Source organism: Egretta garzetta, unplaced genomic scaffold (genome assembly GCF_000687185.1).
Source record: "Egretta garzetta isolate BGI_Z169 unplaced genomic scaffold, ASM68718v1 scaffold117, whole genome shotgun sequence".
NCBI classification, from domain to species: Eukaryota; Metazoa; Chordata; class Aves; order Pelecaniformes; family Ardeidae; genus Egretta; species Egretta garzetta.
The window spans coordinates 4,211,175-4,225,405 of NW_009260479.1; the positions used below are offsets into that span (position 1 = coordinate 4,211,175).

General features: G+C 39.2%; 1 protein-coding gene across 1 annotated transcript in view; it reads right to left on the minus strand.

Moving 5' to 3' along the window:
* Positions 1-14,231, minus strand: part of KMT2C (lysine methyltransferase 2C) — a gene marked incomplete at its 5' end in the record, with an annotated part of 219,835 nt that overhangs the window by 106,721 nt on the left and 98,883 nt on the right. Inside the window, 2 exon segments of the mRNA XM_035899644.1 lie at positions 12,311-12,420; positions 14,033-14,172. Of these exon segments, the coding sequence (XP_035755537.1) occupies positions 12,311-12,420; positions 14,033-14,172 (250 nt within the window).

Here is a 14,231-nt window from a genome sequence, read left to right on the forward strand (position 1 = left end):
TGAAAATCCCAAATGGAAATCCATAAAATAATTTATATTAACAGGAAAAAATATTACTCAGACTCTTTTGATTCGAATAATCAAACCCAATTTATAACTCTAATTTCATTAAAGAGTCTGAACTTTAAAGTTCTCGTTCAAAAAAAAGCATGTGACCCAGATCCCTGAAAAATTTAAAAGACATGCTTAAATAAAATACTATTCAAAAGGGAAACTGCTACCAAATCAAGATTAGAGCCAATTGTCTAACAGTAACCAAACAATGCCACAGCTCAGCAAATATACCTACAACTTGTCCCATAGGGGTATTTTTTCCTTTTATTCGTGTGCTATCTATTAAAGAGCAAGCTTCTGAAGGCAAGGAAGATGCCTTTTTGTTTCTATAATGCTGAAAGCGTAATGAGGACCCTTCCTAGACTAAAACTAACCAATATTAACTACAAAAGACTGATTAGTCGTTTTTCATAAATGTAACCATCACACAAAGGCAAAATTAGACCCTTAAGCACTAACATTAAAAAAACCACAACAGATCTATTTAGTCTTTTCCATAGCTAATGTGGATTGAAAACATTTAAATAAGAAGCAGCCATGAGTGAGGTGGTAGTAAGGTAGGAAAATGAGGGTTGCATTCAAATAGCTACAAAAGTGAGGAGATAGGTGGTACCGCTACACTTCTTTGTATTAAGTTTGCGTGGGCTTACTGCTGGCTGGCATGCTTGTTAAAGAGATGGGTACAGCTTCCTGCCAGTTTTTAATATATAGAGAGCTCCGGTCTGAAAATATTAATGGTATAATTTTAATACATTTGTAAATATTTTCATAGATTTTTAAAAAGAACATTTTGTTATTTCCTTGTTCCACATTTAAAATTTGGGGGCATTGTAGTGTCGTTTTCTTTCTTTCGTAGACCTTGAAGGACTACGCTACTGCTGCTGAGCATAGGAAGACAGGAGAAAGGGAGAGCCCAAGTATCTGTATTCTCATGTCCTACAACAAAGCACAAAAATGGGTCAATCCCACCAGCAAACTGAAGCACTAGCTGCAGAAGAAGGTACAATCTTGATTTAAGAGACAGAGAGATTTTCCTTTAGTGGGCTTTCTTCGCTCTTCAGAGATCAGGTTCTCCCTGTTTTTAACACATAAGCTCCCAAAATAACTTGGTATAGATTATAAAAGCTTGAAATTAAATGCCCAGCAACAGAGCACCACCTCAACATGAACTACTCTGTCCCTGCCTTAATGCTTAGAACAAACATTTAAGACAGACACCCGGGGGAGGGGGTGGAGGGGAAGAGAAAAACGACTATAGGGAATTTCTTTGGGTGTATTATGAAAAAAGTGTTTTCTACTCAAGTCATGCAAAAAGGAAGAAAAGGTCTTTGTGAAACACACTTCACCAGTTTGGAACACACACTAAACAATTTCACTTCAGAGCTTTCAGTAAATTATTTCAGTGAATGTTACTGAATAAAGGAAACCTGCACTGGAAATTCCTTCAGGAACATAGGCCCTTTCATGTTTCTCAGCTAGGCTTTTCGGCTTTCATTTCTGGGCTATTGCTGCTTCTCTCCCAGCCTCTCTCTGTGCCCCTAGTCCATTTTGTCCGCTTCCTACACCTCACAGACTACCCTTAGCATCTGCAACGCCTATCGTCTATTCAGCATCAAAACCCTCTCAGAAATGTCTTTGTAGCAACAATCTCTCTCCCCCAATTCTAGCACCCACATATTTGACATCTAGAGTTCAAGAAAGGTGCATTTTTCAAAGCATTCATCTTGAAAAAAAACCCCCACGGACTGAAAACTCTAAGGCTGACTCTGCTTTCCGACTTCAGTGCCAAGGGAGCACTCCCAGGGCGAGCTCCCACAGAACAGGCTCCTGGCACCCCAGCAGGAAACCAGCAGCACTGCTGCTGTGTGCAGAGAAAATGGAATAGGTGAGGCTGAAAGAAATCAAACGCTTTCCTTTAGATGAAGCTATACAAACCATCTTAAGGAAGGGAGGTTTGGGCTGCCTAAGTAACCCAAGTCTTTTCCCTCCTCATTTGCTACTGCGTTCCAGAAATGGAACATAGATCTGCTTGCCAGAAATGACATTGTGCTTCAGTTCAGGTCTCCAGAATTGCAGGGGGAACCGGGCAATGAAGTCACAGAAATTGTTTTCATGCACCAGAAAAAACTGATCATTTATGAAAAGGCCTCTCACACTCTGAATAAACTTTATTACGTAAACCTAAAATGCACATATTAGAACACAGGTGCCACTCGTTGTCCCTTTACAACAGCTGGCAGGGGTTAAGCTCTAGCACTTATTTCTTAAGGACCAAAGAAGGAACAAGACACACCTTAAATCCGCGAGTTATAACATGCACTGACAATAGTACTTGCTATGTAGACAAATTAGCTTTTTTTTTTTCCTTCATATATTTGGAAACAAACAGGTAAGGATACAAACACAGCTGTTATTTCACAGAAGGCTCAGGACAAAGCAAAACAAAAGAAAAATCTCAAAAAATATGTAAAAAAATAGTTTTAAAATATGCATCTTTTCTTCTGTTGCATAGCATCATACAATGCTTTGGGTTGGAAGGGACCCCTAGAGGTCACCCAGTCCAACCCCCCTGCAGGGAGCAGGGACACCGCTAACCAGATCAGGCTGCTCAGAGCCCCGTCCAACCTGGTCTTGAATGTTCCCAGGGATGGGGCCTCCACCACCTCTCTGGGCAACCTGTTCCAGTGTTTCACCACCCTCATTGTAAAGAATTTCTTCCTTATAGCCAGTCTAAACCTACCCTGGTTTAGTTTAAAACCATCACCCCTTGTCCTGTCACAGCTGGCCCTACTAAAAAGATTTTCCCCATCTTTCCTATAGGCCCCCTTTAGGTACTGAAAGGCCGCAATCAGGTCTCCCCACAGCCTTCTCTTCTCCAGGCTGAACACCCCAACTCTCTCAGCCTGTCCTCATAGGAGAGGTGCTCCAGCCCTCGGATCATTTTTGTGTTATCTGAGAAGACAAATGCTCCTCCAAACGGTGGTTCATAAATAAATGCCTGCCTTCCTCTTGTAAATAGAATCACCATGTTGAAGATGATATAAAAATTAACTATAGCGAAATTGGCCTCACATTATTGCATGCTCCTTTTTCTAATCAACAGGGCAGAATTATGACCACAACAGGTTATGAAGGAAGGAACAACTATAAAGACTGAAAAGTCATGTTCAAGTACCTGCCCTTGTCACAAATCAAACTCCCAAGCAGGTACCCAGAAAAAGCTCTAAATCAAATGCTTTGCCAACATTTAGTACATTGATACCTACTGTATATTAGCACATAAACAGGACAGTGTGTTTTATGTTTCTCAAGAAAGGAACATTTTGTTTCTTGTGATGCTAATTAAAAAAAAGTGCTAAATTTGGGATGTGTCATATAGCCTTGAAATAAGTATTTCTTCGCATTTATAAAAGACTTTTCCAGACAGAAAAACACAGAATACAAATACTTTCTTAAATACAGAAAAATGTACTTTCATTTTGTAGTAGAAAATGTCGTCTATGAGACCATTGGGGAAACTGAAAACCGTCATTTGAAAGCCAAGTCCTAAACTCTGTAGTTTTAAAGAAGTGTTTTGATAGGCAACAAAATCCTTTATCTGTAAGAATTGTCATTTATTTTCTTCTGTTCTGTGTTTAACTGCAGAAGAAAAAATAGAATGCACAAAATCCCACTGGATAATTTGGGGAAAAAAAAAATCATAAAAATGTCATGGAAGTGACTATAGGGTTAAAACAACTACTAGGAAAAGCTAGAGTTTGTTTGTTTGTTTGTTTTGCATAAAGTATATTAAATTACACTTTATTTGCTTTGTCTCCTGGAGTCAGATTACATGTAAGAGGAAAACAGGGAAGGGTGAGTTTTTCAACAATCCTAGTAATTTCAAATGTCAACCTTCTTCCTCCTTATCTGCTTATTCTCACTTCTTCCCTATACCTGGTTCCCCTATTTTGATGTATACTTTTCAAAGCAGCTGCTACATGACAAATTACTTCAAATGAACAACAGTACTCATGGAAAAACGTATTTTGGTTCAAATGAAAGAATACTCATTGTTCATGTGACAATATTAATAAGAATTAAGTTGTAAATCTTACTAAGCAGGCAAATACCTGTTCTCAAACTGCTGGACCTGCAAAAAACTGAACACACATACAGGTCCCATGGCAGCTCTTGAACCTGAGCAGATTTGCCAAAGCTGTGCTGACATCATTTATGGTGTACAAAGGTGTTCCAGAAGAATTACATGCAGTAAGCCAAAAACAACTACAATAATTTTAAGATACTGCGGCTGCTTTGCAGAACCTGGAAAATACAGTTATAAAATAATTGACATAGTATTTCTGATGTCTTTAACAAGCTGTAAGAACAGTCTGATTCACGTTCTCCAAGACACAAATAATCTGGCTTTAGGTGACCAAAATCCAAACCGTTCTGGAAGAGAGTAATTCATGGAAGATAATTTACAGTGTTAAAATGTTACCAAAGCTGTACCCTTAGTCACTATGCCTTTCCATGAAATACAAAGCTTGTCATCATGGGCAGGGAAATGGCTACAAATCTCTAGAGAAACTCCAAAATTACAAGAAGGGAATTAATGAAAAACTGAAATAACTCATGGCCCCCACTGCTGAACTATTACAGTATTTCTAAAACATGCTGGGAACTGAATGAAACTACTAAACTGACCAAAAGCATATGGAAGTGTCTTCTTGATGAGACACATCGTTATTCCTCTGGTCTTTCCCTAGCACTTTCTGTGCTAGAGTTCTCTAAGAGAGAGCAACCCATTAAAAAAGTAGATATGTTATTTTGGAAGAATACTTCCTGCAGTACTTCCTTCCTCAGTTGCAAGACAAAAGAAACTACAGGGGAAAAAAAAAAAAACAACTCTGTACGATAAAATCAGAAGCCACTCCCAATAGAGCAGCCAGGTAGTCACTCCCAAGCTGCAGTGAAAGGAGGTGAAGAGCAGCCAAGTGCCTTGTGCGTGCAAAAGTACCATAAAAAACTCAAGAGTTGGAAGAGGAACTTCTGAATAGAGCTGCTCATTTAGTATCACGTTACAAAGCTTCTCCTTGAAAAATGGGCAAATACAAAGGACTCTGCCCAGAAATGGTATAAATTATGACAGATGACGTTCCTTATGCATTTTTGCCGGCTTTAAGAATTTTGTTATTGGGAGAGCTAGTAAAAGGAAGAAGGGAGCTTTTAGAGCATCAAGGAACTGCAAATCCTGCATTCTTATTTCGAAAAAAGACATTGCTATGTGCTCTCTTAGGCTAGGTTGAGACATACATAAAGCCAACACTGTCCCTATCGTCAGGTTTCTGTCATCTAAACCATTTTTCACACACAGTTTTTATGTTGACAAGAAATAAAACTAGCTGAAAAATTGCTGTGGATAAATGGGCACAATCCTCCACAGTGTATGAAGTTAATAGTATATTAAGACATTGATGCTTATCTTTATATACAAGGAACAACACAAGGAAGTATCAATTTAGCCAAATCCATTTTCAACTTAAAGCAGCACAAGCAAACATACACACATACCACTAAAAACATGGACAAATCTCAACAAGATGAGACGTGTACTGAGGCTATGGGGTGAAGATACATTCAAACTATGGACAAACACTTAAAAAAACCCCTATAACATTTTAATGTTTCCCAACTTCCCCCTTGATTTATTTCTTTATGCTCTAACTTGATAAACATTACACTAGAATAGAGTCTGGAGCAAAGAATTAAAAACAGTAAATGGAAAGGGCTTTAAGAAACAGTTTGAGTGAGATATTTAATACACAAGCCTTGCAACATTGCCCCAACTTAGAGGCATCTACAAACAGCGCAATCTCCTGCCTCTGGTGACAGAATTCAAGAGAAGCTGCCTTAAAAAAATTTTCAAGATTGTGCTACCGTGTGAAAAGGGCTTACAGGAGAGAGGAGTGTCAAAACAGCAGATCGTTTTGAGTCTGGAACAAGGCAAGATACTATTGATTAGCTTGCCTCTCTGCAAAGCAACAACTCCTACAGTTCTCAGCAATGATAACATGCCAAACACTGCCTGCAGAAACTCAGCAGGAGCTGAAAACAGCTGCCTTGCACAAAGAGAAGATACTGCCCTGGTTAACTAAAAAAAATGGATGGGTGGGAGAAGACGGCAGCAGTTTTTCAGCTGCCTGGCTGCAAGACTCTTGGTCTTGGAGAAACACTTGACTATTACTGGGAAAATGAAAGCTGTGAAGCAGATAAATATGCAAAGAGCTATACAGAGCTTCAAAGAAAACAGAAATCCACGTTTTATAAAATGGAAGCAGAGTAATACTGTATTTTGGAATGATTGCTTTAGACACTTCATTACTATCATGTTTCTTCTATTCAGTCTTTAAGTAGATAAGAACCTCCTTGGTTTCCACCAGTACTGTTTTCTTTGACTTTAGTGCCCTTGACAAGTTCTCCCAGACTTGTAAACTGCTTTCTACATCTTATCAGAAGAAAAAGCTGGCTGGGAAAGTTACCATTGCATTCCTTTCTTCTGCACAGTTTGTTCAAAAGTGGTTCGAACACATTATCTACTGAGTCTTCCCTAAATTCACTTCTTGAATTGGGCTACTGACATACTGGGGGGTAAAAGCAACCCTCCTTATTTGGGACTTTGTACCATACAGAGGAGCTATGGCTAGGCAATGTAAGGCAGAGAAGTAGTAAACTTAATTCGCAGCTGACTGTAGAGAAACAGCCACCTACTCAATATATGTAAAATAATTCAGCCTCACCTCTGTGCCTGGGAAGATCATGGAACAGATCCTCCTAGAAGCTATGCTAAAGCACATGGAGGCCAGGGAGATAATTCGAGATAGCCAGCATGGCTTCACCAAGGGCAAGTCCTGCCTGACAAACCTGGTGACTTTCTATGATGGAGTGACAGCATCAGTGGACAAGGGACAACCAACAGACGTCATCTATCTGGACTTCTGCAAGGCCTTTGACACGGTCCCCCACAACATCCTTCTCTCTAAATTGGAAAGCTATGGATTTGATGGGTGGACTGTTCGGTGGATAAGGAACTGGCTGGATGGTCGTGTCCAGAGGGTAGTGGTCAACGGCACAATGTCCGGATGGAGACCGGTGACAAGTGGTGTCCCTCAGGGGTCCGTACTAGGACCGGTGCTGTTCAACATCTTCATCAATGACTTGGACAGTGAGATAGAGTGCACCCTCAGCAAGTTTGCAGATGACACCAAGCTGAGTGGTGCGGTTGACACACCAGAAGGCCGGGATGTCATCCAGAGGGACCTGGACAGGCTGGAGAGGTGGGCCTGTGTGAACCTCATGAGGTTCAACAAGGCCAAGGGCAAGGTCCTGCACCTGGGATGGGGTAACCCCCAGTATCAATACAGCCTGGGGGGAGAAAGGATTGAGAGCAGCCCTGCCGAGAGGGACTTGGGGGTGCTGGTGGATAAAAAGCTGGACATGAGCCGGCAATGTGCCCTGGCAGCCCAGAAGGCCAACCGTACTCTGGGCTGCATCAGGAGGAGCGTGGCCAGCAGGTCGAGGGAGGTAATTCTGCCCCTCTACTCAGCTCTGGTGAGACCTCACCTAGAGTACTGCGTCCAGCTCTGGAGCCCTCAGCACAAGAAGGACATGGAAGTGTTGGAGCGGGTCCAGAAGAGGGCTACTAAAATGATCCGAGGGCTGGAGCACCTCTCCTATGAGGACAGGCTGAGAGAGTTGGGCTTGTTCAGTCTAGAGAAAAGAAGGCTGCGGGGAGACCTGATTGCGGCCTTTCAGTACCTAAAGGGGGCCTATAGGAAAGAGGGGGAAAACCTTTTTAGTAGGGCCAGCTGCGTTAGGACAAGGGGTAATGGTTTTAAACTAAATCGGGGTAGGTTTAGGCTAGATATAAGGAAAAAATTCTTTACAATGAGGGTGGTAAACCACTGGAACAGGTTGCCCAGAGAGGTAGTGGAGGCCCCATCCCTGGAAACATTCAAGGCCAGGTTGGATGGGGCTCTGAGCAACCTGATCTAGTTGGCGGTGTCCCTGCTGACTGCAGGGGGGTTGGACTCGATGACCTCTAGTGGTCCCTTCCAACCCAAAACATTCTATGATTCTATGATTCTATGATTCTATGAAGGAAATTATAAAGCAGTATTTAAAAATACCTGAAAATATTTCAGAAACCACTCTTCTTAAAAGATGAGTAGATGCAAGCCCTAAAGGCCTCCATTTTGAATGGTAATGCCAGTTAAGTTCACACTGCCAAATATCAGAAAGAAGCCTAGTTAAGAAAGCATAAGACTGAAGCAAGAATTACAAGAAAAAGCAAAAACCTCTGTCCACATCTATTATTTTCAGCAAAACACTGGTTTCTGTTCAGTTTCCTTTGCTTAGTTTCTCTTACTAAGTCTCCATTTCACACCATCTTTGCATCTTACCACAAATAGCTGCAGAAACACCTTACTGATAGAAGTCTATCTTCATAAAGCTGACAATAAGACAGCTTATTTACTGTGGTAATTCTTACGTACTGAGTAGAGCACTTAGGAATTTAAGAAAATTTAGTTAAGTTTTGGATCAAGCAAATCACTGAAAGTTTTCTCTCCCTCTGTCTATATTCCAAAGCGTTCTTTTCTTTCAAAACATGAAACAAAATTACTGCAAATTCCCATGAAAATCTACTGAAGTAGTGGAGGAAGGAAGTGCCACATCTGGGTGTTCAGGCTCTAACTTAAATACTACACAAGCTCCAGAGGCAAGTATGTGAATTCTTAAGAGTCGTCTTAAGAAAAGCTCTGACATTATGCTTGTCACCTGGATCACTGGTTCTTCTTACCACTTTTTAAACTTAGAAAGTGGTTCTGAGAAAATCCAGGACTCTCACTTGCTGAGATAAGCGAGGTAAGCAAGACAAGCAGTGAGATGAAATGAGTCACCTACACCACCCAGAAGGGCTAGAGGACATCGACTACCATAAACTTAACTGTATATTCCACCTTTTATATGTCAGTTATTATAAACCAATGTGATGCACAAGATTTCAAACACCTCATGTATACAGAGGTGGGTATGCGCACTCATTAATATTAAAGACAGGCAAACCCAAGCCTTTGAAAGAAAGTCAAAGAATCCACCTATGTCTAGACATAAATCCATGTAATAAACTGGTCAGATGTCTTTGCCAGGCCTTCAAAATAAGTGAATCAATAGAAAGAACTGAAGAAGAAAGACACGCTAAGCAGGGTATTTTGTGAAACATGCACAGATACAGAGATCTCTACAGTGTTGTATTTTAAACCTTCAACAAACACGGGCCAAGAAGAAAACCAAAATGAATTCACATACATACTTTGGAATAGGTCAATGAAATATGCCCACACAAGCTTTATTAATGCAATCACAAGTTCAGTGAAGCCAAATGGACATCTCAACTGGTAAACAGAGTAATAAGAAACACTGTCATATCCAGTTAAAACAGATTTGCGAACAATAGGCAGCCTAACTAATGAGAAACATGAATGTAACTTACAAAGTAGAGAGACCCTCAAGGTAAGAACAGCCCAAAAACACTCTCCACAAATTAGAAGACCTAAACCAACAGACTACACTATCAAGAAATGTTTGTTATATGTCAAAATTAATCTGTACATGAACATAAGGAAGAAAAAAAAGTACTTTCCCAGTTAAGGAAAGATGTCAGTGCTGCAGACCACATCATAAACCCGTGTCATGCCGGAGGGACTTCCAAGAATACAGAAATCCCCAACCAAGCAAACAACAACAAAACCCAAAGCAAATTTGGTGGCAAGTAGAGGAAATAGCATACAGCTTGGCTTTGTTTAAATATTTCCCTGTATGCCCTGAGCACATACTTGTCTCTGCATTGCCAACAGTGTTCAAAACATTTAAACGGAAACTTTACTTTTAAAATGCAATAACATCACATTAGAAAGAAGCCCAAATTTTTAGCAAAAGCAAAGCATAAGCAGCTGTAAATGCAAAAACATACATTAAATTAACTGCTATACCTTTCACTCAAAACTTTTCAAAATATCTCACACAAAGAAAATTTCTACCCTTAAGCTAAATTTTCCACTATTGCGCAGGATAACCAGCACCTTACCCTTTTTTGTGCCTTCTTTACCGTAGTGAGAAGTTTAAAAGCAGTGAAAAACTACTACCAAGCACTACAGCCTGGGCAAACAAACACAGGATTACTTGGGCTTCCAACCAGTTACACACAAACTCTTTGAGCAACCCCCACGTTGCTGCTCCATGGTCAGGAACACAAGAGTTCAGAAGAGTTTGCTCCTTGTTTCTTGGCAGAGCGGGGGAGGACAGGCAAAATCTTCCCTGGTATCACCATGGGATAAAGATGTCCCATTTTGTCTACCTACCCCTCTAGAATCAGACAGCAACAGTTGTGCTCTTACTTTGCTCTCCCTGGGGATATTGCAAGAAAGGTACAAGAGAATAACCAAAACAACGTCTTTCTTTCCTGGCTGACTGCTGTATTACAGCAAAGAAAGTTTCTCAATGGTTTCAGCAAAGATTGAACAGAAAATATGCAGAATGGTACTTGATTCAAATTTCTTATCTCTCTGCACTGCACTGAAACATGTGCAACAGGGATATGGTATCTAAAAATTATTTGCAGAAGCTGAAAAGATGAGTAGAGAAGCTACAGAGAAGCACGTGAAAAGACAGGGCTGAAACGGAAACTATCACACCAGAGAAATGTGGGATTCTTCAAGAATTCTTATTTAAATATTTGCATTATAAACATCTACACAAACGTACTCATGACATGAAAGTGAGGCACCATCACCCTGAGGCACAGGGGAGGAGCAAGGTACTATATCGAAAGAAAGGGAATTGAAATAATGGAAACAGGATGAAATTCAGTAGAGCAAAATACAAGCTCGAATGCTGCAGCAAGGATTTCTGCTAGAAGCCAAAATATCATAATGAAAATGACTACAGATGGGAATAAGCTGATCATAAAATGACTGCAAGCCACCATCATCAGCCAAAAACAAGGAGACGAAAACTTTTCAGCAGAGAGATTTTAAAAAAAAAAAAAAAAAAAAAAAAGTAACCAATTTTGGATGTTCTTTCACAATTCTTTTTATATTTTTTTTATACATGCACACACACATACAAATGCTTTAACATCTCCAAGGCCATTTAGAACTTAATACTGTTAGGTTCATTCATTCTGAACAGTCCTTTATTTTGAAAGCAGATACACATAAATCAATTAAATTATTCAAAGCAAAGCATTTATCACTACGAGTGTATGTAAAAGTAGAAGGTGCAAGGGAAGCTGTATTATACGGCTTATACCGAAAGACTGATTTAAAACAGCTTTTCAGTCCATACAATGGAGAGCATTTACTGGTATCTTTCACATCATTTTTTATTTTAATATAATGCATGAAAAACTAAGAATCAAGTAAAAATAAGCCTAACCGTGATCAGGGAAAAAACAGTAAAAATTACACAATTTGTTGATAGCATGGCTGATTAACATAGAAAAAACTAAAATTATTAAAATAATCTACCAGATATGATTAAATATAATAAAAAAATACAGCTATAGTTTCACATAGTAAAACCAATGTGAAATAGGTCTCTTCATAATTTCAAAATGCTATCAGAATGATACCAGGAAGAGGCCATCCTATGCAATGATACCTACTTTTCCAAATACATTACCATTTCAAATAAAAAGACAAAATATTTATATATGTACTTCTATCCATATTTAAAGTAACCACATAGGCTTTGTGGTACATGCTGTTTTTCCTATACTAACCTGCTTTTTGAAACTGGTATGAAAGTAAAAGTAATCGAGAATTTTCTTCACTATATTTGACTCATATAATTTCAGAATATAAGCTGGCAAAATAAGTATTTTCTCCACCTAGCAGGGACTTTGCTAATTTGAACTCAACTTTTCTTTTGTCTGTATTTTCTTTTGGTCAGTCAGGTACTTCCTACATTCTAGTTACCTCAGAACTAATTAATGATATATTCCACGCAACTCCGTAACCCTTTTTAGTAAATTGCAACAGTAGATTTTATCGCAAAGACCTGGCCAAAGAAACCTTATTGCAAGTGTGAGCTCAGAGATCCGTACATTTGGGATATTTTTGGTCATACCTTATACTGCATTAGTCTACTATGCTTTTTTCAACCCCACCCCCTATTTTCTTACTGGCTTGAGCATTCAAGTATTGTTACTCACTTCTGTGCTCCCTGAGACAACAGCTTTGTCCACGTTCACCGATAGCTGCTCTTCAGTCTGGCAGACTCCCAATGACCACTCCGCACAGCGGTGATGAGCCCAGCAATGACCTAACGCATTATTGAAAGAAAAAAAGCTTGGTTGTACGACTCTGTTAAGCATTTCCTCTAAGTACAGAACTTAGTTCTAGTAGTAAATACTTGCCAGATAAAATGAACAGTCTCTCGTTTCCCTGTTTTTCTTGTTGCAACATTTAATGCCCTTATTATCAGACACTAAATATATTGCAGTTACCATTAGATGCTAAATATACTGCAATTTTTTTGATACATAACACATCTTGCTCTTCTATTTCAGCACATTCTGTATGTTTCTAATTTTCAGATGCCTGTAACAGTAGGGTGTATACGTAATGTTTGTGTGCGAGAGACACTCAGAATTACATTCCATCTTGTATTCCACTGTAGATAACATTTGTCTTTCTACGTACTCTTGACTTATGATTCCCAAGGACCAGACACAGATCCGCATGTTAATGTAGAACATGCTCACAGGATGCTTTAGAATTCTAGACAAAACTTGTAAAAGCTGAAAATACAGCATGAATAGAAACACCATACAAATGACTGAGAAAACTGGGTCAACACAACAAATGCGTTATAGAGATATAATTAGAAATGTTTACCTACATAACAAAACAATTCAGAATTTGCAGAATTCAACAGATACCTCTTAAAAGAAGTTTCTAATTTAATTCTGGGAAAAACAATGTAAATGATGCATACCCCCAAAGCAATTCTGTGACAGCTTTATACTAGATGCAAAATGATGCTTTACATTAGCTGTTGAAATTAGGTACTTGGTCAACTTAATTGTTCAGCAACAAAAAAACTCCCCTCAAAATCTCTGTAAGGGCCTGGGAAGAGTCATCTACAAATAATAACAATAACTTTGAAAAAAAGTAGATTCATAAGCCCCTCCACCCATCCACACACCCTATGGTATAACTATTTAAAACAAACCATTAAATTTGTTTGTTTTTAATAGGACTTTGAAATGAGTTTCCACGATCATGAAAGAATGACGTTATATTATTACACAAATATATTTCCATTTTTGAGGCAAAATACGTGAGTGGACTACCGGCATGAAAGCATTTGGACATAGATGCTTTCTGAAAAAGTAATTCATAACTGAGTAAAAAGAAAAGTTCCATTAAAATGAAAGAGTAGATGACAAACCAGACAGTTTTCTGACAGAAAACCTGCAGATACTGGAAACACCCAAGTGTATTATGCCTCTATTGTTCTAGCAATACTGCTCTTTTAAATCTTCTGTTCCATTATTCCTGATAACCCCACATTATCAGCAGGAGACTAGGTAAGGCTACAGGATTAGGACTTGAAGAATTATACTAAGCTGTGTCTCATTTCTCTTTCCTTTTCTCCCCAAAATAGAATGGTGATACTGAAGATACCTCTACCTGAACACCAGTTCAGCAGTAGATTACAAATACCTCCCCCATACACAGCTGACAACGATTCTGTCCAGTACTTGAAGACTATACAAAACCACCACATAACATTGGCAAAAGCTATGAAAGCATCATCAAACACTTGACAAACACCAGAGCATAGAAAACCAGCAGCTGAACACTCACTGTCACTGTAGCTACTGTACTACTACTGGAAGGGAAAAAAGAAGAATAGCAACATATCTTACCTGTTGGCTCAAATAAGGCTTGAACATCAATGTCATCTGGTAAGCCAACTAAACTGAGTTCATCCCAGAATTTGACAACCTGATCGTCAGAAGCAGTTTGGGTGCTTACACTTGTACATGATGCTATACTTGATCGAGATCTGTATCGGGGAACAGAAAAACACACTTAGAAGTGACAACATTCTTTGTCCAATTAGCT